The sequence below is a fragment of the Palaemon carinicauda genome, chromosome 7 (genome assembly GCF_036898095.1).
Source record: "Palaemon carinicauda isolate YSFRI2023 chromosome 7, ASM3689809v2, whole genome shotgun sequence".
Classification (NCBI taxonomy): Eukaryota; Metazoa; Arthropoda; class Malacostraca; order Decapoda; family Palaemonidae; genus Palaemon; species Palaemon carinicauda.
In genome coordinates, this window is record NC_090731.1 from 106,124,252 (window position 1) to 106,147,859 (window position 23,608).

Below are 23,608 nucleotides of genomic sequence, written 5' to 3' on the forward strand. Positions count from 1 at the left end.
TCAAGGCTCAAAATCAAGACGTTAACAGGAAAGAATAAGAATTGCTGGAAAGAACAGAGATGAAGATGGTGAGATGAATCGCTGGCTTATCACTACTGGAAAGGAGGGAGCGTCAAGATATGAGAAGAATGTTTGGACCATATGGAATGTTCCTGAACAGTTCCCTCTTGTTTGTGATACTAGGTATGCCGTTAATTCTAATAGTCAGGCCTTCTCCATCACGAGCCTCAATACTACACAACATTCTAGAAGTTTTATTCCACCTGTGACCAAGTTGTGGAATGATCTTCCTTATATGGTAGTTAAATCAGTAGAACTTCATGAGTCCAAAGTTGCAAAAAATGTTTTTTTTTTTTTTTTTTTTTTTTTTTTTTTATGTTGAACAAGCTGACATGTCTTTTTACAGTAATATATGAATTATCTGTTATAATGTTGTTTATGTTTTTTAAATATTTAATTTTAGTTTTTCATTACTTATATCGTTTTCTTATTTCCTTGTTTCCTTTTCTCGCTGGGCTATTTTTCCCTGTTGGAGCCCTTAGGCTTATAGCATTTTGCATTTGCAACTAGGAGCCTTTAGGCTTAAAGCATTTTTCTTTTCGAACTAGGACTATAGCTTGGCTAGTAATAATAATAATAATAATAATAATAATAATAATAATAATAATAATAATAATAATAATACTAGTATGCAACGTAAAATAAAGGCTAGGGAGACTCGTGTGATATACTACGGTCATGTAATATGAAGAGAGGAGGTGGAACCAATCAAGAGATGTGAGAACCTGCTAGTAATGGGGCATCCGTGGATAAGATGAACAAGAGTGGTATAGGGCTTGGGAAAGAAGATACAAGGAATAGAATTAAATGGAGAGGGTTAAGTCGACCCATCTATACTGTGGCAATAATAGGGTCAAAAGAGGCAATATATATATATATATATATATATATATATATATATATATATATATATATATATATATATATATATATATATATATATACTGTATATTTATATATATATATATATATATATATATATATATATATATATATATATATATATATATATATATATGTATATTTATATATATATATATATATACATATTTGAATATGTATATATATATATATATATATATATATATATATATATATATATATATATATATATATAAATATATATATATATATATATATATATATATATATATGTATATATATATATATATATTTATATGTATATATATATATATATATATATATATATATATATATATATATATATATATATATATATATATATATATATATATATATATACATATATATATATATATATATATATATATATATATATATATATATATATATATATATATATATATATATATACATATACATATATATATATATATATATATATATATATATATATATATATATATATATATATATATATATATATATATATATATATATATATTCAAATAAGCCATATATTTTTTGATACATTAATGTCTGGATTCTCTTAACGACCTCAGGATCAGAGCCCAAGGCGAAATCACACAAAGACAAGAGCTTGTGACCGGCCGGGAATCGAACCCTAGTCCGGCAAGCTTGTATAGACAGTGACTACCACTTGGCCACGAAGAAAGATCAAAGTCAATGACAATTCTTCTGTACATATACCTATCGTATTTAGGTATTTTGTACTTAGAATTGGAATCAACCCAGGAATATACGTATTTAGGACAGACAGTAAGTGTTTACCCAGGATACGAGACCGTAAGAATAAGATGGAGACATTTTTGTAAACAAAATGAGATTATGAAAAGTAAAAGGTTACTTTCTCTGAAACGAAAAGTATTCAATTAGATAGCCCTATCAATTTCCACTTATGCATCAGAAACATGAAGCCTGATCAAAGCCTTAGAACAAAATCTGCTTACAACTCAAAGAGCTACGGAATAATGGCCATGGGAATACCATTAAGAAACAGAAAAAGAACACCAGGGATGCAGAGTGTATAAACATATACATGCATAAATATATATATATATATATATATATATATATATATATATATATATATATATATATATATATATATATATATATATATATATATATATATATATATAGGTATTTCCCATTAAAGGTTTTTTTTTTCATTTCCCGGATATAAATTTTTAAAAACTTCCTCGGAGTATTCTATGAGTAAATAATGAAAGATGTTGACTTTCTGTCCAACTTTTTTCTTAATCTGAATTTTCTTATTAGAGTTATGTAGTTTTTGGATTACTAAACTACGCATATAGATATATTCAAGGGTTCTAACATAAGATTCATCTATTCCTTGTTTCGAAGTGCTTTAACTCATGCAGGAATGATTTTGCTAAAATTTTAGGAGTATCTTCGACGTCAGATATACTGTATATATATATATATATATATATATATATATATATATATATATATATATATATATATATATATATATATATATATATAAGTATGTATATATATATATATATATATATATATATATATATATATATATATATATATATATATATATACAGTATATATATATATATACAGTATATATCCGACTTGATATGGTTAGCATGTTTAGATGTATGTCAATGTTGTAATTCAAGAATTAATTTATCTAATCCTTTCGTTAATAAACCTTAATGCTGATGTTATGAAAGAATTAAAGGCTTTTTCATAGTCTACAAACATCATATATAGTGATTTCTCATAATCTTGATTTTTCCAAAAGGTGTTTATTTACATAGATATAGTGAGTCTCAAAATACCTGCTTCTTTTTCTGCTGACTTTCTGGCATGAATAATGTTTAGCTTTCTCTCTATTCGGCCTAATAAGATCGATGTAAATGTTTAACGTTTTACTGAAAGTTAAATTATTGGGCGATAATTTTTCAGGTCTTTTGTGTGTCCCTTTTTTTTAGTATCAGTAAAGTGAATATGTTTTTCCCAACCTATACGTAGAGCCTTTTGCAGATATATTGTGCATGGTTCAACGATTTATACAACTGTGAAATATCCTGCACCTATTATCAAATCCACTGTTATGTCATCTCCTGTTGCTTTGCCTCTGCCCGTGCCTTTTAATACATATCTGTTACTTTTAGTACCAGCTTAGGCGTTTCAATATTGTATTTTTACATCCTTATAGTATAGTATAGTATCGTTGATAATAGGTGCAGGATATTTCACAGTTGTATAAATCGTTGAACTAAGCAAAATATGTCTGCAAAAGGCTCTACATATAGGTTGGGAAAAACATATTCACTTTACTAATACTATGCCTTATGATAATCTTCTGCAATTTCAAAGCTCCATATGTGTGAATATATATGTTATATATATATATATATATATATATATATATATATATATATATATATATATATATATATATGTGTGTGTGTGTGTGTGTGTGTGTGTGTAAGTGTTTGTGTGTAGGTGTATATTTATGGATAGGTATATATATATATATATATATATATATATATATATATATATATATATATATATATATATATATATATATGTATATATATATATATATATATATATATATATATATATATATATATGTGTGTGTGTGTGTGTGTGTGTATGTGTGTGTTTGTGTACGTGCATGTGTGTGTGTGAGGATGTGCGTGTATAATTGCGCATATGCAAACATATGTACAGTATATATATATATATATATATATATATATATATATATATATATATATATATATATATATATATATATATATATATATATATATATATATATTTATAAGTATATATATATATATATATATATATATATATATATATATATATATATATATATATTTATATATATATATATATATATATATATATATATATATATATATATATATATATATATATATATATATATATATATATATATATATATATATATATATATATATATATATATATCTATATATATATATATATATATATATATATATATATATATGTGTGTGTGTGTGTGTGTGTGTAAATATCACCCACGAATGGCATTTAATACCGAATTGTATCTTGGGAATATATATCCACTTGGAATTCATTTTATGGTAACAGCTTCTGGCCGGGTGGGGATTCGAACCACCACCTGTACGGCTGGAAACCATGCTGGCAGGGACCCTACCGACTAAGCTGCTACCATGAAATGAATTCCAAGTGGATATATATTCCCAAGATAGAATTCGGTATTAAATGCCATTCGTGGGTGATATTTACATTAATTAAAATCACGTGTGCTTGTGATATATATATATATATATATATATATATATATATATATATATATATATATATATATATATATATATATATATATATATATATATATATATATATATATATATATATCACAACTATAAACTATAAAAGTACTTTTGTAAGCCTGTTCAACACAAAAGCACTTGCTGCGAGTTTGAACTTTTGAAGTTCTACTAATTCAACTACCCGATTAGGAAGATCATTCAACAACTTGGTCACAGCTGGAATAGACTTCCAGAGTACTGTGTAGTACTGAGCCTGATGATGGAGAAGGCCTGACTATTAGAAATAACTGCAAACGTAGTATTACGAACAGGATCGAACTGTCCAGTAAGATCTGAATGTGAAGGATGGTCAGAATTATAAAAGAAAATCTTATGCAACAACCATAATGAACTAATTGAATGATGGTGCCAGAAATTAGTATCTAGATCAGCAATAAGAAATGTAATAGACCGTAATATCCTGTCTAACAAATTAAGATGAGAATCAGTAGCTGAAGACCAGACAGGGGAACAATACTCCAAACAAGGTAAAATGAAAGAATTAAAACACTTCAGAATCGACAACTCTCCAAAAATCTTGAAAGACTTTCTTAATAAGCCATTTTTTTTTTTTTTTTTTTTGCAACTGAAGAAGACAGACCTCGTATGTTTCTCAAATGTAAATTTGCTGTCGAGAATCACACATAACATCTTAAAAGAGTCATACAAAGTTAAAGAAGCATTATCAATGCTGAAATCCAGATGTTAAGGAGCCACGGTGCTTGGCCTACTTACATTCACACTTTGAGATTTTTAGGATTCAAGTTCATAGCCCATAATTTGCACTGTACACTAACTTTAGCTAGATCTCTATCAGGGGACTCAGCAACCCCAGATCTATTAAGGAGATGGAATTAATGTAAAGAGAGTGGCATCATCTGCATATGCAACAAGCTTGTTTTTTAGACCAAACCACATGGCAAGTGTATATAGTATGAAAAGTAATGGACCAAAAACACTACACCGAGGAACACCAGATATCACATTCTTGTACTCACTTTGGTGCCCATCAACACCAACTTTGTTGCAATCTAATACTTAAACAATCAATAATGATGCTAAGAAATAACCCACCCACTGCCAACTGTTTAAGTATGAAAACAAGGGCCTCATGAATAACACGGCCAAAGGCCGCACTAAAATAAGGCCAGTCATACGAACTACCTGACCACGATCAAGGGATTTCTATACACCATTGGAGATTGTAAGAAGGGCATCACAGGCTCCAAGGCCTTCACGAAAACCAAATTGCAAACTAATGAACAGATGATTACTTTCAGCAAACCTATTAAGGCGTTTTGCCAAAAGGCATTCAAAAACTTTAGATATTATGGGAGTTATGGAAATTGGGTGGTAATCAGTTGGGCTTGAGCTACCACAAAAAACTTTACTTAGTGGAGCAACATTACCAATTCGACAAGTGCTAAGAGCTCCTCTTCTTGCTAACTTGCACAGAATAACAGATAACTTTGGAGCTATGAAATCTGTACTCTTTATAAAAAGCAACGGAAAAATACCACTTGAGTCTACACTTCATAAACATCAAGGTCCATCAAAAGAGCTTTAATTTCACGAGATCTAAACAGTAACTAATTAGTTTAGCCTCAGGTAAACAGTAATGAAGAAGTTCGAGTTTCTTATTACTCTGCTTGCTGTCAAACACATCTGCCAAAAGAGTTGCCTTTTCCTTTGGACAGAGATTGACAGAGCCATCTGGTTTAAGTAAATGAAGAACTGTTGCAACCACAACAAAGAGTGCAGATTTAAAGGTAGCCCACCATTTATACTCCTGGGTTGTACCAGAAAATCTTTCTTTTATGGTTAAATTGTATTCTTTATCAGATGAAGTATAAACTGTCTGAGTAAAAGCTCTTAGCTGAGTATAGTTATTGCAGGCCCCCTGCTTCTCCAAATAAGTACATCTACAATCATCATTGAACCATGGTTGGTCCCTATCTCAGTATCTTAGTACACGAGAAAAAAGACTATCAATTATGCTAACAAGATTTTCATGCAAAGGGACTACAGGATCAACACTACTATACAATTGTTACAGATTCAAGCTCAAAAGAACATGCAAAAATCCCATTCCAGTCTGCTTGAGATTTCACATAAATCTTACATAAGTATGATATATCAGGGACATTCTGCTTAATAAGTGTTTGGTTTATACTGTAGTGGCAATATTACCAATTATTTTGTTAAGTTTAAATATCTTAATACTGCTCAGTCTTCACTACTAATGATATCAAGGCATGATCAGAAGTCCCAACTGGAGCACCAACCTTACTTACTATAACGCTAGGGGAGTCACTGTATACGAGGTCCAAGCAGTTACCAGACCTGTGAGTAGCTTCATTTATGATCTGCTCGCAGCCTGATTCAGATGCAAAGTCTAAAGCTCTTAAGCTATAGCGATCGGTGGAGAAAAAGAATTTAACCACTCTCTATGGTAAGCATTGGAATCACCAACAAAGACAAAAGAGGCCTTTCTATCATCTTCGTGTATCTTAGCCATAATGGTAAGATGACAATCGAAGATAGAATCCTCTATATCAGGATTCCGGTAGATCGAACACAAATAAAAGTTGTTATGCCTGCCACAAACTTTTATTACCTGAATCTCATGACATGTTCATAGCAAGACTTATGAGAAGCAAGGTACTCAGTCCTAATATACACCGCCATTCCCATGGCCCTAGGGATGGAATTACGTTTCAACATTATTGGCTTCTTAAAACCAGTTATAAGGAGCTCAGATGAGTGCCTCATATTATAAACCAATATTTCTAAGCACAAAGGAATATCATACTGTCTGGACGCAACTATAAGGTCTTGAATATTTGCACGAAGACCACGAATATTGCAATACATTGACGAAATCTAAGACGAACTGGTCCCGGATTTTGCCCAATGTCTCCCGAGAGCATAAGAATTAATGGTGATAAAAAAGATACATATACTTAGAACAAAATTAACAAGAATGATAAAAGACAATATGTACAGAAATATGAATAACGTGATTGATCAAACATATACTACAGAAAAAAAGTCGGAAAAACTGGTCAACAACGAGGAGCCGATGCACCATGCAAGGCTAAATACCCTCGAGGATACCACTTCAACTGAAGGGAGGACAGTAAGGATGGTTTTGAAAAGTAAGAGAGTCAGATGAGAAGACAACCTCTTGATAAACCACCAGGTATGCAGGGCCTTTCTATTAACCCTGCACAACACACCATTTCTAAAAAACAAGAGGAAGAAAAAAAAAACTAAATAAAATAAAAAAAAATATATAACATAGAATAGAAGGCCCGAGTGTACCCTCATGCAAGAGAATTCTAACCCAAGACATTGGAAGACCAGGATACAGAGGCTATGGCACTACTCAAAACTAGAGAACAATAGTTTGATTTTGGAATGTCCTTCTCCTAGAGGAACTGCTTACCAAGGCTTAAGAGTTTCTTCTACCCTTACCAAGAGGAAAGTAGCCACTGAACAGTTACAGCACAATAATTAACACTTTGATCAAAAAAGAAGTGTTAGGTGATCTCAGTGTTGTTAGGTGTATTAGGAAAGTCGAAATTTTGTAAAGAATAGGACAGACTTTTCAGTGTAGGCCTAGAAAAAATGAGCCGTAACCAGAGAGAGGGTTGCAATTTATTACTGTCTGGCCAGTCAAAGGATCCAATAACTATCTACCAGTAGTATCTCAACTGGTGACTGGTGCCCTGGCCAACCTACTACTAAATGTGTGGGTTCATGCTTTTTCGGTTTTATATATATATATATATATATATATATATATATATATATATATATATATATATATATGTATGTGTGTGTGTGTGTGTGTGTGTGTGTGTGTGTGTGTGTATGTTCGTGTGTGTGCGCGTGTGTGTCTGTGTCTGTGTTTGTGTGTTTTGTACATTAATTTTTTTTCAAATATTTATGTATTTCAATGGTTGCAATGGGGCGGAAAAGGAGAATGAATAACTTAAAAAAAAGGCATAATTTCGTTTATACACAGCAAAAATATATGGAATAATTTAGAACTGAGTATAGATATATTTCCAATATATTTTTAGCCATCACAAAGTAAAGTAAAAACTCACCTTTGGGCTAACTCCTTCGTTGTTTCTATTAGGGCTCGGCCAACGCAAGAAGCTTCTTCTGATTCGAACTCAGCTTTTCTGAATGCTGCATGAAACTTACTGCTTAATTCAAGATCAGCGTTTGAGGGACTCAGACCTTCAAAAGGAGTAAAAATTATTTATATCACACTATCAATGTACACGCATATATATATATATATATATATATATATATATATATATATATATATATATATATATATATATATATATATATATATATACACACACACACACACACACACATATATATATATATATATATATATATATATATATATATATATATATATATATATATATATATATATATATATATATATATATATATATATATATATATATATATATATATATATATATATATATATATATATATATATATATATATATATATATATATATATATATATGTGTGTGTGTGTGTGTGTGTGTATATATATATATATATATATATATATATATATATATATATGTATATATAAAAATATATATATATATATATATATATATATATATATATATATATATATATATATATATATATATATATATATATATACTTGCCAAGCTACAACCCTAATTGGAAAAGCAAGATATTATGAGCCAAGGGGCACCAACAGGGAAAATAGCTCAGTGAGGAAAGGAGACAGAAAAATAAAATATTTTAAGAAGAACAACGAGATTAAAATAATTATAGCCTATATAAACTATAAATACTCTATCAAAATAGGGGGAAGAGACATAAGACAAAATAGTATGCCCGAGTTTACCCACAAGCAAGAGAACTCGAACCCAAGACAGTGGAAGACCATGGGCCAAAGGCTATGGCACTATCCAAGATAAGAGGACAATGGTTTGAGTTTGTAGTGCCCTTCTCTTAGAGGAGCTGATTGCCATACCTAAGGAGTCTTTTCTATACTTACAAAGAGAAAAGTGACCACTGAACAATTAATTATAAATAATATATTATATATCATATATAATATATATGCTATATTATATGGTAATCTGTGTTGTCAGGTGTATGAGGACAGAACAGGATGTGTAACAAATAGGCCAGAGTATTCAGTGTATGTGTTGGGCAAAGGGAAAAATGAACCGTAACCAGAGAGAAGGATCCAATGTACTATTGTCTGGCCAGTCAAAAGACCCCATAACTCTCTAGCAGCATGCATGTGTATACATATGTGTTTGTATAAGTATTATATATATATATATATATATATATATATATATATATATATATATATATATATATATATATATATATATATATATATATATGGTGACTTATAAAGCTGCAGCACCACCTGGGTCTACAACAATACAAACAGTGATCTAGAGGCTGTTGAGTACTTGCCAGCAACCCATGACCTAATACTCCTGCATGATGCAAAGGATAAAGCATCCTTTCAAAGTGCACGATGGAGACGGGGATATAACCCAGACTTAGCATTTGCCTCATGAAGACATTACCATAACGTGGAAAAATCGATTGGGGACCCTATACCAAAATCACAACACTGACCAATAATAATCGATACAAAACCAGCAATCAGACCTCAACAAACTAAACCTATACCGAATTTAGACTTGTGCTAGGCCAAATGGAAAAGTTTTGAATCAAATCTGGAAAATGGGATATCCAATATAAGCCCGGTCCATCAGTGCTACAATGACTTTAATTTGCTGCTTTAGGAAGTTTCATAGAAATAAATCCTTGGCATTGCAGGGAGAGCTATATCGCAGGTTTCAATAAACATATGGTACACCCACGTGTGGAATAAAGATCCCTTTGGTGATAGTACCGTAGAACATGAAGAGGCCCTTATGGTCAATATCAGCAACGAAAGAAAAGAACGCTGGCAGGAAGTCATAACTTCCAAAGACATGAACCATAGCAGGAAAAAAACAAAAGCCGGGGAACCGTCAATAAACTGAATCCAGAAAAGAAGCCCCTGCCAAGATTAGCTGACATAATGCAAGTTTTACAATATGAAGCAGGAATACCTACAGAAAATGAGACAGGACACAGACCATATCATGCAAGATAGTGACGATAGCATCCGACTGCTCACCTTAAAAGATCTCAACGCTAACATGAAGCATCTCAAATCTGGGAGTGTGGCCAGCCTAGATGTCATAATAACAGAAATGATCTTACATTTAAGTGACAAATCAAAAGCATGGCTCCTGTTACTATACAATTCCTGGTGAAAGATCTACCAAATCCAGAGACCCATAATCCCCAAGAAGCTATTAACCAATATCCTTACAGCATATAGTTTATAAGTTATAGGCACCACCTGACGAAGAAAAACTTTTAACAGACCAAGCTGGCTTTAGACCTTGTCGATCCTACTTCAGTCAGTGGACGGGTTTCAGAAGATGCAAATCACCGGTACAGTCTTTGTCGACCTTACAGTGACATATGATCCTATAAACCATAGAGCCCTCCTTCTGATGGTGGCTTAAATTATACAGAATACTATCATAATCCCCATCATTGAATCACTGCCTACTAATCAATGATTCATCGTGGAAATGGATGGCAGAAAAAGCATATGGAGGATAAGGAGCAATGGCATTTCACAAGGGTAAGTGCTGGCGCCTATGCTATTAAACTTCTATAAAAATGACCAGCCATAGTACTAGTAAATCTGCAAGTACATACACACAGATGACCTCTGCACTTCCACACAATCGGGCTCCTTCACCACCATCGAAGAAAATTATTGAACGCCCAGACTACCCTCTCCACATACTACAAAAATTGGCACCTCACTGCCAATCCAAACAAAACCCAGATGTGTCCCTTCCACCTGAGCAATCATCAAGCAAAAAGAAAGCTAAAGATTAAATGGGTTAAAAAAGAAATGGAAAATCACCCCTAACCAGTCTTCTTAGGTCTCACCATTGACAGAACACTCTACTTTAAAAGACACATCGATAAAAGCAAACTTAAATTATCATCTAGGAACAATATCAGCAAACTTGCCAACACCAGCTGAGAAACAGATCCTGAGATTCTGTGAGAAAAAGCCCAAGCATTTTGTCACTCCTCTCTGGAGTACCTTGCACCAGTGTGGGCAAGATCCTGCCATGTACAAAAAATAGACCCAGAACCCTATAATCGACACCTCTACCATCTTTATACAAAATAGCCGGTATCTCACACCCTTGTTGGAGATTTTAGGACCGACAATAAGCATGTCCTAGGGCATGAGACTAAAGTTACTAGAAAGATGAGTATGGGATAGAGAGCATTTGGTAAACAATGCTGGCAAAAACTGAAAAGAATAAACTAGTTAATGAACCTAGGTATCCACTCCACATTCATCAGGAGGAAGGTAAAGCTGGGCAAAACTGGAGATAACTGCTACAAATAGGGATTACCTACCAGGTGGGGATACCCATGTTGGGTAACACCACAAGCAATGGAACACATCCTACAAAGGTGCCCACTGAGGCCTCATAGCTCAAATCAAGACCTCTGAGAGGCATACGACAACGGCCTCCTGTGGGTTTGACATTGGCCCTGATTGGATATGATGATGGAACAACTAAATGACCTTGCATTTATTTTATAACTTACTGAAATTTATCTATCTAATCTATTTGTATTATGGAAACAGTTTGGATAGCTTCTTGGTAATGCTAGTTCTAAATAGACTGTCAGTTCTGAAATTTTTAAAAAGAGATGTAAGTTTCATGGATTTAGGCTGAAAGTTTATTGGATTGGAGAGGATAGATAAAGATTTTCCTAAACCACTGAAGATTAATATCGAAACTTACTCTTTCTTAAATGACTTAACTCTGCCTAAAATAACTGTTTGCTAATGTTGGCTTAAGGAAGGACCAGTTTAAATGTTGAATATGAGAATATCGAAAATTAATTCTATTCAATAGGTGGTATTTAACTTGCTAGGAGGTATATTTTAGCCTACCGTGCTAGGTGGTGAATCTTAGCAATCCATGTTTACAAATGGTTATGCTTGTATAAGCGGATGAGCAACTTGCTGGAGTAATGAAAGCTTTGGGTGTGGAGGCATGCGCCCATGAATCTCGATGAAGTCACTGGCAGCAGGGTGATGGATTATGTTTAAGGTGATGGACAAATTGTCTATAGGCTTTTACTCCTGATGCCTGGCATTTGATCTTACTAGAATTAGTATGGACCGGAAGGGGTCACTTGCCTTAATTAGATAGACACTGCGCATCACAAGGAACTCGCTATCCTTCGATGTATCTAGCCAATGAATACTTTAAGGATATAGTCAATCATGGAAAGAGACGATAACAGAAGTGCCCCCAGTCCAGAATTTCCCGGTTTATAAATATTAAAGAAAAATTTTAAATTGGTAATTGCAATGTCAGAACCATGAATCAGATTGGAAAGTTACAGCATGGAAAGAGTGAATTTATAAAATATAGTTTGATATCTTGGCACCAAGAGAAATCCGTTGTAAGGATTGGTAATGAAACTTTAGACCAAGGACATATATATATATATATATATATATATATATATATATATATATATATATATATATATATATATATATATATATATATATATATATATATATATATATATATATATATATATATATATATATATATATATATATATATATATATATATATATATATATATATATATATATATATATATATATATATATATATATATATATATATATATATATATATATATATATATATATATATGAGGGTCTTGGCGAAGTTGCATATAGATCAAACAATTTTCGAGTAATCTATTTATTTTTGACATCCTAAAATATCAAACCCTTGTTTGCATCAAAAGCTACAATTCTGATTCTTATAAATAAACTTTTTCTGTCATGTGTAATGTTTAAAACAAATTTTGCTGATTAATTTGAATAATTATCACGATAAATGTATAACCAATTAAGAATAAAGTATTGCAAATCAGGGCATCAAGAATTTTAAAGATTTAATTACATTTGATAAGGAAAACAACAGCATAGGAAACTACATATTGATAAAATAAACAAAAGTGATAAGAGTAGTTTTCAAAAATAAATATATATCCATAGCAAAAAAAAAAACAAAAAAAAAAAGTTTAATTGTTATTAGCGAAAGTTTTTCTCGAACTCACGAGGTGCACGAAAATATCAATCTATATACTTTTGAGACCAAGGAAAACATGATTTTCCTTTCTCTAGCATTCCAGGAAAATAGAAAATAAGAATCCTCTTCACTCTGCCTATTAGACGTCACCAAAGGGCATAAAGCAGTCATGAAGTTAGAAAACCATACCAGATATTGTTATTCCAGAAACCAGAAACAAAAGCTATGAAATCTGTAGTTTTAAGGGCTTAGATGTAGCGCATATGAGAAGATATGTATCAAAGTCGATTTGTTCACACGGAGAAAATGTACAAAATCAATGGTAGTGTGTGCAGGAAAGAAAAGGACAATAGCTCATCGTGTCTGGAGCAGCTGGAAGCAGTAGAGCTAAGACGCAGTAGCCCTTGTAGTTTTAAGAGCACCATAAAGAGGAGTGGAAAAGAATTGCAAGGGAAAGACTAAGTGTAAAGGTAATAACACTTGTGACAGCGAGTGTTCATAGTCCAGTAATGAAAAAGGAATAACAGTGGAAGAGAATTGTTTTGGAAGAATTAATTTGTGCCTAGCTGGTTTAGAAAAACATTAAACGGCGTCAATGACCTTAGATGTCAGGATGCCTGAAAACTTTAAATCAATCAATCAATTAAAGGGCGTTGGATCTATGAGGTTTGACTGCTAATATAGAAGAGCTCCAGGATCAATTTTAAAAATGAATCTTGTGGATGTTTGATAAAAAAGAGGTTTGGTTGTTGAAATTACATAGTTTCTAAAGATGAATACTAACATGTATTGGCAAGGAGATAATGGAGAGGAGAGGAGTTTGTTGCATTATATATTAATACTGTACAGATTAAAAAGTATACATAAAACAGAATACTAAGGGGTGTAAATATTACTAAGAAAAAAAAATATAAATGAAAATATATCTGATCCTCATTGGATTGAAGAATAGTTAATATGGATATAAATTGAAGCAAAAATGAGGAATGGGGATGAAAATCATTCAAGACTAGTGAATTAAAAAACAAAGTAGTGAGAAGAATATAAAAAGAAAGGGAATGAACTGTAGGCTTTAGCTTACTAGTAAGGTGGAAAGAATAGATAAGAACCTTTTGAAATTACGTGATGGGTGCATATAGACAGGAGGTAGTCTTTGTGAGTATAAGAGACAAGGAAAAGGTTAAAAATAGCAATTAATGGAAGAGGAAATAAAAGGTTAGTTATGATTAAATGTAATTTATTTTGAGAGCTGTTACGTGACAGGAAAATTTGCAAACATATAGGAAAAAATTAGGTTCATAAGAAAGAAAATGCAAAGAAAATTGCTAATGAGCAAAGAAATATGTGAATGAAAAGATGTAATTGTTGAGTTGATGGAGTGTATATTTTGAAAATATCTTTAAAATTTAGGAGAGAAAAGTGACTGATCTGAATGATGGAAGACCTAAATAGGTTAGTATAAAAAGTGATAAGGCTTTTGAAAGTGAACCTGTTTTGGAAATAAGGATGAACATTAAAAGGGCACGAGATAAAACTTAGAGTTGATGTGATTATAAGTAATAATCTTTAGTATGGTGGAGTAGTATAATTAAAATGTTGCACAGGTATATCTGCATGAAGGTAAGGCTTCAAAAGAAGGAGTAAAAAGAGGATATGATCTGTGCATTATGGTAAAGGCGATAACATTATTGGAACATAATACTGCTTAGAATGATAGGAATGATTCATGCTAGCTTTTGAGGCGAAAGTTTAGGCCCCATATAAATTTAGAAAGACTGTTACGCTTGAACACCAGAGGTCGTCAAAGAGAAGAGGTCATATATATATATATATATATATATATATATATATATATATATATATATATATATATATATATATATATATATATATATATATATATATATATATATATATATATATGTGTGTGTGTGTGTGTGTGTATGTATGTATGTATGTATGTATGTATGTATATATATATATATATATATATATATATATATATATATATATATATATATATATATATATATATATATATATATATATATATATACTTGCATACATACATACATACATACACACACACACACACACACACACATATATATATATATATATATATATATATATATATATATATATATATATATATATATATATATACTTCCACAAGGAGTTTAAAAATAAATGAATTTTGAATCTAGAAAAAGTTTGATCTACTCGATAGAAAGGCAGCGTATACACAGAAGTGTTTGCGTCTTTTGCTGGAAACGTACGTCGTCTATTCTTCCACGTGAATCTCGGGTGTAGGGTGCTGAAGATGTAAAGACGATATCAAAGAACGCATGATTATTGTATATGACATTAATGATACACACAGATTTGAGTGTACGAAATTACCCCTTTCAAAAAAAAAAAAAAAAAAAAAAAAAAAAAAAAAAAAGTAGTAGATGAACGTATAAGTAGCATATAAATAATGTATAAAAAATTTATTTATTCCGTATAACTTGAACACGAGTATCGTATAAATAACGTTTACTGGTGTACGTCAGACTCTAGGCACCGTAAGTGAAGCATAATATATCAACATACGTATGGATGTATACATTAAAAATGACTATCAATTCACCAGCGTGAGGGGGAAGGGGGCCTCTAGCCCCTGGTCCCCCGAATCTCTCGCTGAACCCCTGCAAAGAAGACATCATTCAGAAGAAACTACACTGCAAAGAACAGATAATCTGATCAAGCAACTGATATTGCGGTTGCACCGCTTGCCAAAATATACTCAATCCTCAGAAGAGAAAAAATCCGTAAAAATCCTTTTCAAAGTGAAGGAGAACCAAAAGATGAAGATTTGTAAATTGTACTCTATTCATACCACAGATGACAAAATGCAGGAAATACGTTTTCCATGAGCTAGTTATGCGTAAGGCCGGAATCGCATAGGAAGTGACGAGACACGAGAAAAGGGAGGCCCAAAACAGGCCACGTGAAGAAACGAAAGTGGTAACAAAAATCTTTATCGACTGTGTCACATAAGAAGTAAGGACACCTTAGAAATAGAGAACGCGTGTGGCCACGTGTTGGCCAAAAGTGAACGCACGAAATATTATTTTTTCCAACCTGCTGTTGTAAGTGTTATATTTTGGTGTTTGTAATGATTTTGGTGATGTTGATTTGTGTGTCTGTGTTTTGTTGTGCTCTTTGTCAATGCTTCTATTTTTGCTTGTAAGCTTCAAAACTAATTTCAATCTCACTCGAGTTATCAAGACTACTTTTTTGCTGCTGATATTGGGTTTGCTTTTCGCCAATTACAGCCACCAGATTGCAAATACGGAAGCACTGGTGACTTCAGTTCCTCATAATTCTTGTATGACTTTTTTTAAATCATTAAAAATGTTTTGCATCTTTCTATATCATCAGTTAGAATTTTTTTTTTTATTTTTTTTTTTCGTTTTCTAACCCTCAACAGAAAAAAAGTGCACATGGCACCAATAGCATTTTTCTTATTATTATAACTTAAACTAATATAACCAATACGTCATCATGCAAGGAATCCATTTTGTCAACTGGCAAATGTTAGCACACGCCTATGGCTATGTGACAGGGTGACGTGTGGCATGAGATGTTTCGCCTTTTGTCGTTTCCGTTTCTCGTTTCGCGTCACTTCCTATGTGATATCGGCCATAGACAAACATTAAAGATGTTTAACATACGATTATATACGCAAGGGATACGTTAATTTACATCCCGCTTATGTTTACATACACAAATCAATCGTTAGAAATAATTTTAATAACTTCCTCGTTCGTCAGCAATAAATCAGTTAAATAAACTCTTAACAAATGTTACTTATAGGCTACCTAGCATCGCGTGAGAAACATACAGAAACATGAAGGCTTTAATGGCTTCCTGCGTATTTGTTACATGTCTTGCGTACCCATATCGTTTGAGTAACATATGACTCATACGTTTGATAAGCTGAAATATGTGAACCTACTCAAAAATATTTCTCATCCTTCAAGTATGTGAATGTACACCAACGTTTGCGTCCATACTCGAAACGTATTTGATAAAAATCTAAAAAGACCTCTTAAGTTCGTCTGCGTAGGAGCAATTTCCCTCATACGTTTGCACATGTTAGTGCTATAACTAGAGTGTGACAGCGCCTAAAAATAGATATGTTTTTAAGAAAAATTAAGAGTTTTTATGATGGACGTGAAATCCATGATAGATAATGTAAGATGTAAGAGACTTACTTGTTTGGTATGCGTCCATGCTGTTCGACAACTTTATAGATGGAGAGACTTATGAAGTCAGAGAAAAAGTTAATAGATCTAAGAGCAAATTGGAGGGATGAGAACATAATTTATAAATGGTATGGAAAATGGTTGCTATATCAAGATGATAATGTGATCACGTAATTTGGTAATGGATTGTAAAAAAGAAAAAAAAAGAAAAAAAAAATGTGAAATGGTTTTAAAGTTTAAAAGAAAAAACTGAGAGAAATGTAAGCAATAGAGGGGTAATGCGTGTATGTCTATACGTGTATGCGTATACGTATGTAACGTTGTTCCTCCGGATGTATACTAGTGCCTTAATGAAATACTTTTATTTCATGAGGAAGGTAGGTCAAATAGACAAAGGATATTTATCGAAGCACCACAATTAAGGTTCTGAAGAAATATATCTTACTTTGCTCTAATTGCTGTTGAAGAGCTACTGTTGCACCTTGCTCCAGAGAAATTTGAACTGGAATCTGGGTTGCCGGCGTACTGTCGGGGCTCTCTACGGTTGCTGTAAAAAACGGTACTACAGTCGTAATTCCTTTTGCATCAAAAGTGGCATTCTTAGGTCCATCAAAATCATAGAGGATCCCTTTCAGTGGTCTGAGATTTCTCAATTGACCCTTGCACAGGAGAGAGAAGCTGCTGAGAAGCACCAACCTGCAAGAAATTTATGCAAATTTGATAAGACCATGCACAGTAGATAAAACACTAAATCTTTTAGGTAATATACTATACATGCATAAATACAACATTTCATTCTTTTAACTATTCATCTATTTCAGTAGCAGAATCCTAAATGGTACCAAACACAATAACCTTCCGCATAGTAGAATTACCTTCATTGAAAACAAGATAAGCAGAGCAAGAGAAAGTGTACACAACAAACCCAAATAGACGATGAATGCAAATAACTATAAATCTTATTCTGATACTAAATCAGCAACTTTTCAATGGAAAAGCCTAAGAAATTATACAAATCTATAACTATGCCAAAGAAATTTAGATGGTTGATGGAACCTAGTTGAAATGAAGTTCTCTGACTTGAGTACTGCAAGTAATCGTGTCCTTTTTTCAGAGGAGGTGTAATATTGATTACCCATCATCGAAAAGCATCATGATTACCCATCGCCTAACTAGACTTACAAAGAAATTGTTATAGTATTTTATTTTGACTACTGATTCAGCGTATATTACTTTTTCATAGCTTAGTCATTCATAAAAACATATAAAAAATATACAATATACATATATATATATATATATATATATATATATATATATATATATATATATATATATATATATATATATATATATATATATATATATATATATATATATATACATATATATATATATACATACATATATATATATATATATATATATATATATATATATATATATATATATATATATATATATATATATATATATATATATATATATATATATATATATATATATATATATATATATATATATATATATATTTGCACATTTAGACGTGTTTTTCATGTTCAAGTGAACCATATATTTTTGATGCATTAATGTCTGGATTCTCTCACCGTCCTCAGGATCGTGGCCAAGTGGTATATCTCTGTTATTACAAGTTTCCTGGACACGACCAAACAGAAGCTATTGTCTTTGAGTGATTTCGCCTTGGGCTCTGATCCCGAGGTCGGTAAGAGAATGCAGACATTGATGTATCAAAAATATATGGCTTATTTGTATATAATGGTAAATTTTGCATATTTAGACATGTTTTTCATATTCAAATAAGCCATATATATTTTTGATACATTAATGTCTGGAAATCTTTCTTCATGGCCAAGTGGTAATCATTGTCTATACCACTGCAACCAAAACACAGAATACCCAAAGCGAAAAAAAAAAAAATTATGACATCAGTTTTACATAATCTCATCAATAACCTCCTTCTGGTTGCGGGCAATACAGGCTATTTGGGCGGGACAGGGGTAGGAAAAAATATTCATTCATTCCTTTATTTTACTAATCAGGGTTTACGGCACAATTTTGCAAAACAAACCAACCACCACCGTTTCCCCATTTATTTAAATCACTACAACACTTGCACTTGAACTTTCAGCCGGTGGCCACTAGCCATTTTTCCTAGAGAATCATTCATCTTCCTGCCATTCTCTTATAACATTATATAAAAGGTATTCACATCTACACATTCTCTAACATTGCCTATCCTCATGGCTGAACTTTAATCCCGCAGCCACTTGCCATTCGGGAACCGCCCCGGACCCAGCAACCAGCAATCATATAAATACATGAATAATACAGCATCCGTGAGACGGATCTCCACTTGACCTATTTAACCTCTAATTGTTTTTAGGTTCACTCAACAATGTTATACGCATTTCAACACTCAGCACAATAACCACAACATTTTACATATACATTTAGCATCAACATAAGAACACATTGTTATCATCAAGTTTATTTGAACATGTCAAAAGAAGAAATTATGTCTGTTCAAACAACAGCAACAGCAGGGATTAAGGAGGAACACTTAGGAAAACTACCTCTTCAGGTACCACATGTATGTGTGCCTGATGATGTTCAAATACTGTGCCATTAACAATGCTTTGTATCACAACTATGTTAGACTTAACCATCTTTATTAGGTACGGATCCAAATACGCTGGCTCTATTTTGTGTTTCCAAGGTTGTAATCATTTCAAATACACACGATCACCCAAAAATAATTTTACCAGTGCGGTTTTCAGCCGACCATCATACTTTGAGCTGAGATTTTCATTAGCTCTTTTCAAAAACCTTTCAATGGTGCTCATTACTCTCCTCAATAGATTTAATAAATATACACGGTATTGCTCAGTTGAAGAATGTGGCAACTGTTGCGAATTAATGAGTACCGTATATGGTAACACCGGATCCTTTCCATACACTAAAAAGAAAAGCGTGTCCCTGAGCAAAGCATTATATGCAATGTTCAAAGCTAGCTCAGCTGTAGGAAGCATGGCGTGCAAATGAAGGGGTTCATCAGCCACTAAGTAACGTAAAATTCACACTACTTCCCTATTATGCGATTCCACTAATCCGTTTGCTGGAGGCCTATATGCGGTCACTGAAAAGTGTTCAATTTTAACCAAGTCCGTGACCGATTTCACGATGAAAGAGCATAGCACCTGGGCTAATGAATTTGCTGATTTATCCAGCATTGCGTAAGTATGAGTGCACTGAGTAAATGCATCCACAAATACATATATATATATATATACTTATGTTGTGTTAAGCCAGTAGGAAATGGTCCTACTACATCCATATGCACTCGATAAAATTTAATAGGAATCACAGGCCACTCCATGGCTTCCGGTACAGTGTTTTTATGTTTTTTGAACCAGTTACAAGCATGATAACCTTTTAGGTAATTCTCTATAGATTTTTTCATTCCTAACCAAAATAAGGATTCACGTGCTCTCCTTAATGTTCTATCAATCCTTATATGGCCTGCATACGGACTTGCATGTACAATGTGGATGGCTCGTTTGATTAAAGAGGGAGGAAGAACTACCCGTGCACAAAATTCCACTCCCCTCTTCTCTTAAGCACAATATAAGATATTTTCAATAAAAAAAAAAAAAATTATCACGAGGCACATTCAGAAATGACTGATAACCCTCCGATTCCCCTTTAATCACTGCTCGCACTCTTTCTGTCCATTCCTCTTTTGTCTGTTCCTCTCGGACTTCTTTTATGTCCCAACCCCCCAAGTCAATCAAACCTGCATCATCAGGGCATTCATTTTGGACACCCCTGGTCATGTCCTCAGTCACCAACATATATTCAGCTACTTCGCTTATCTCTCTCTCTCTCTCTCTCTCTCTCTCTCTCTCTCTCTCTCTCTCTCTCTCTCTCTCTGCGCTACCGTATTCTGAATGCTCATCGGGAGAACTCTCATCCCGTTCTCTATTCTCTCTATTTTGATGGGGGTCTTCAATATTTTGGTTACGTTCTTTGTTTCTCTTTTTTGCCCTAGTTGTTATTCCTATTACTGCACCTCTAGAGACAGCATCAGCTCCCTTGTTAGCTTTACCTTTTATGGGGTCAAAACCCTTTATATTAAACTCTAGCAATCTCTCAATCCATCTCCCTTGTCGAGAGGTTAAATAATTTTTATAATAAAAATCACGTAATGGGCGATGATCACTTTACAACTCAATCGACTGACCTAATAAAAAGAACCGAAGCCTCTGTAGAACCCAAAGAATAGCCAAAGCCTCTCAATGGAATGTACTATAATTCTTTTCTGCCTCTTTTAACGCCCAGGAAGCAAAACAAATGGGTCTCTCAATGCCTTTATACTCTCATTGAGAAACTACGCCACCAATAGCTACACATCTGTTGTCACTAAAAACGGGCAATCAAATCTATGATATGCGAGTAATTCATTGCTAGTTAAGGCAGCTTTCAAATGGTTAAAGGCCCTTTCTTCTACCCCTCCCCAATTTATTACTTTTTGTTTCTTTAAATCATCTAAGGGTCTCGCTATCTTTCCAAAACCTCTTATGAATTTATGTTAATAACCAGCAAGCCCAAGGAACCCAGCTACTTCCTTAGAGTTACGTGGCCTGGGGAAATCTCTAATAGCCACTAATTTACTGGGGCAGGGTTGGATACCTTCTGGGGTTATTATGTGACCTAAAAATTCGACCTGGAAACAGAAAAATTAGCACTTTAACAAATTTATTTTCATACCATTTCTTCGCAATTCTTCTAAAACTTCACGAATATTATTATGTTCTTCTGACTTTTTCCCTGTAATTATGATATCATTTAAATAAACAAGAACATTATGGCCAATAAATGGTGACAAAACTACCATCATTACTCTAGAAAAAGGACTTGGAGCATTTTTAACACGGAAAGGAAGAAAATTAAACTGAAGAACTGATCATTAGCTATAAATGTCGTTTTACATTTACTGTCTTCCTGAATGGGTATTGGATATTATCCAGATTTTAAATCAACAGTTGTAAAATATTTGCTATCTCGTACTTTCACAAGTAATTCTTCGATCGAAGTCAATGGAAATGCATTATCCTTAGTGACTGCATTCAATTTCCTATAATTAACACACATTCTTACCGAGCCATCCTTTTTCCTAACAGCTACAATTGGAGAAGCCCACGGGGATTAGCTCTCTTCAGTTTTCACTTGTTCCCTTAATTTATTAATTTCCCTTTCTATCTCTTCTTGGAAATGAATGGGTACCTTATAAGACCTTGACATGATCAGCTCCGCTCTCCTAGTTTGAATGCTAAATTAAAATCGATCAATCCTCCCAGGTGGCTCATCTCCAATTGCAATTACATCGGAATAATTATTGACAATGTCACTAACTACAGGCTGATATTCTGACGGACATAATTTTTGCGCTTGCATAAACAAATTATGATTGCATTCGTCTTTGCGAGCTGGAGTTCTAACTCCAAACATCCCATTATAACCAATTCACATAACTCTAATTCACACACAGAATCACTCCCTAAAACACCTCTTTTATTTGACAAATTAACTATCATTATATCAGCTTTGTTCTCTTTAATTTCTGTGAAGCACTCTATTATCATATGGGCCCAATTGTCATAGGTTTTAACATCTACCT

At 32.6% G+C, this 23,608-nt stretch overlaps 1 protein-coding gene across 1 annotated transcript in view; it reads right to left on the minus strand.

The window, feature by feature from the left end:
* The window catches only part of LOC137643616 (peroxidasin homolog), a 242,004-nt gene that overhangs the window by 165,638 nt on the left and 52,758 nt on the right, over positions 1 to 23,608 (minus strand). Inside the window, exons 2-3 of the mRNA XM_068376331.1 lie at positions 18,356 to 18,606; positions 8,501 to 8,636 (exon numbers count right to left, since the gene is read on the minus strand). Of these exons, the coding sequence (XP_068232432.1) occupies positions 8,501 to 8,636; positions 18,356 to 18,606 (387 nt within the window). The remainder of the gene's footprint in view (positions 1 to 8,500; positions 8,637 to 18,355; positions 18,607 to 23,608) is intronic.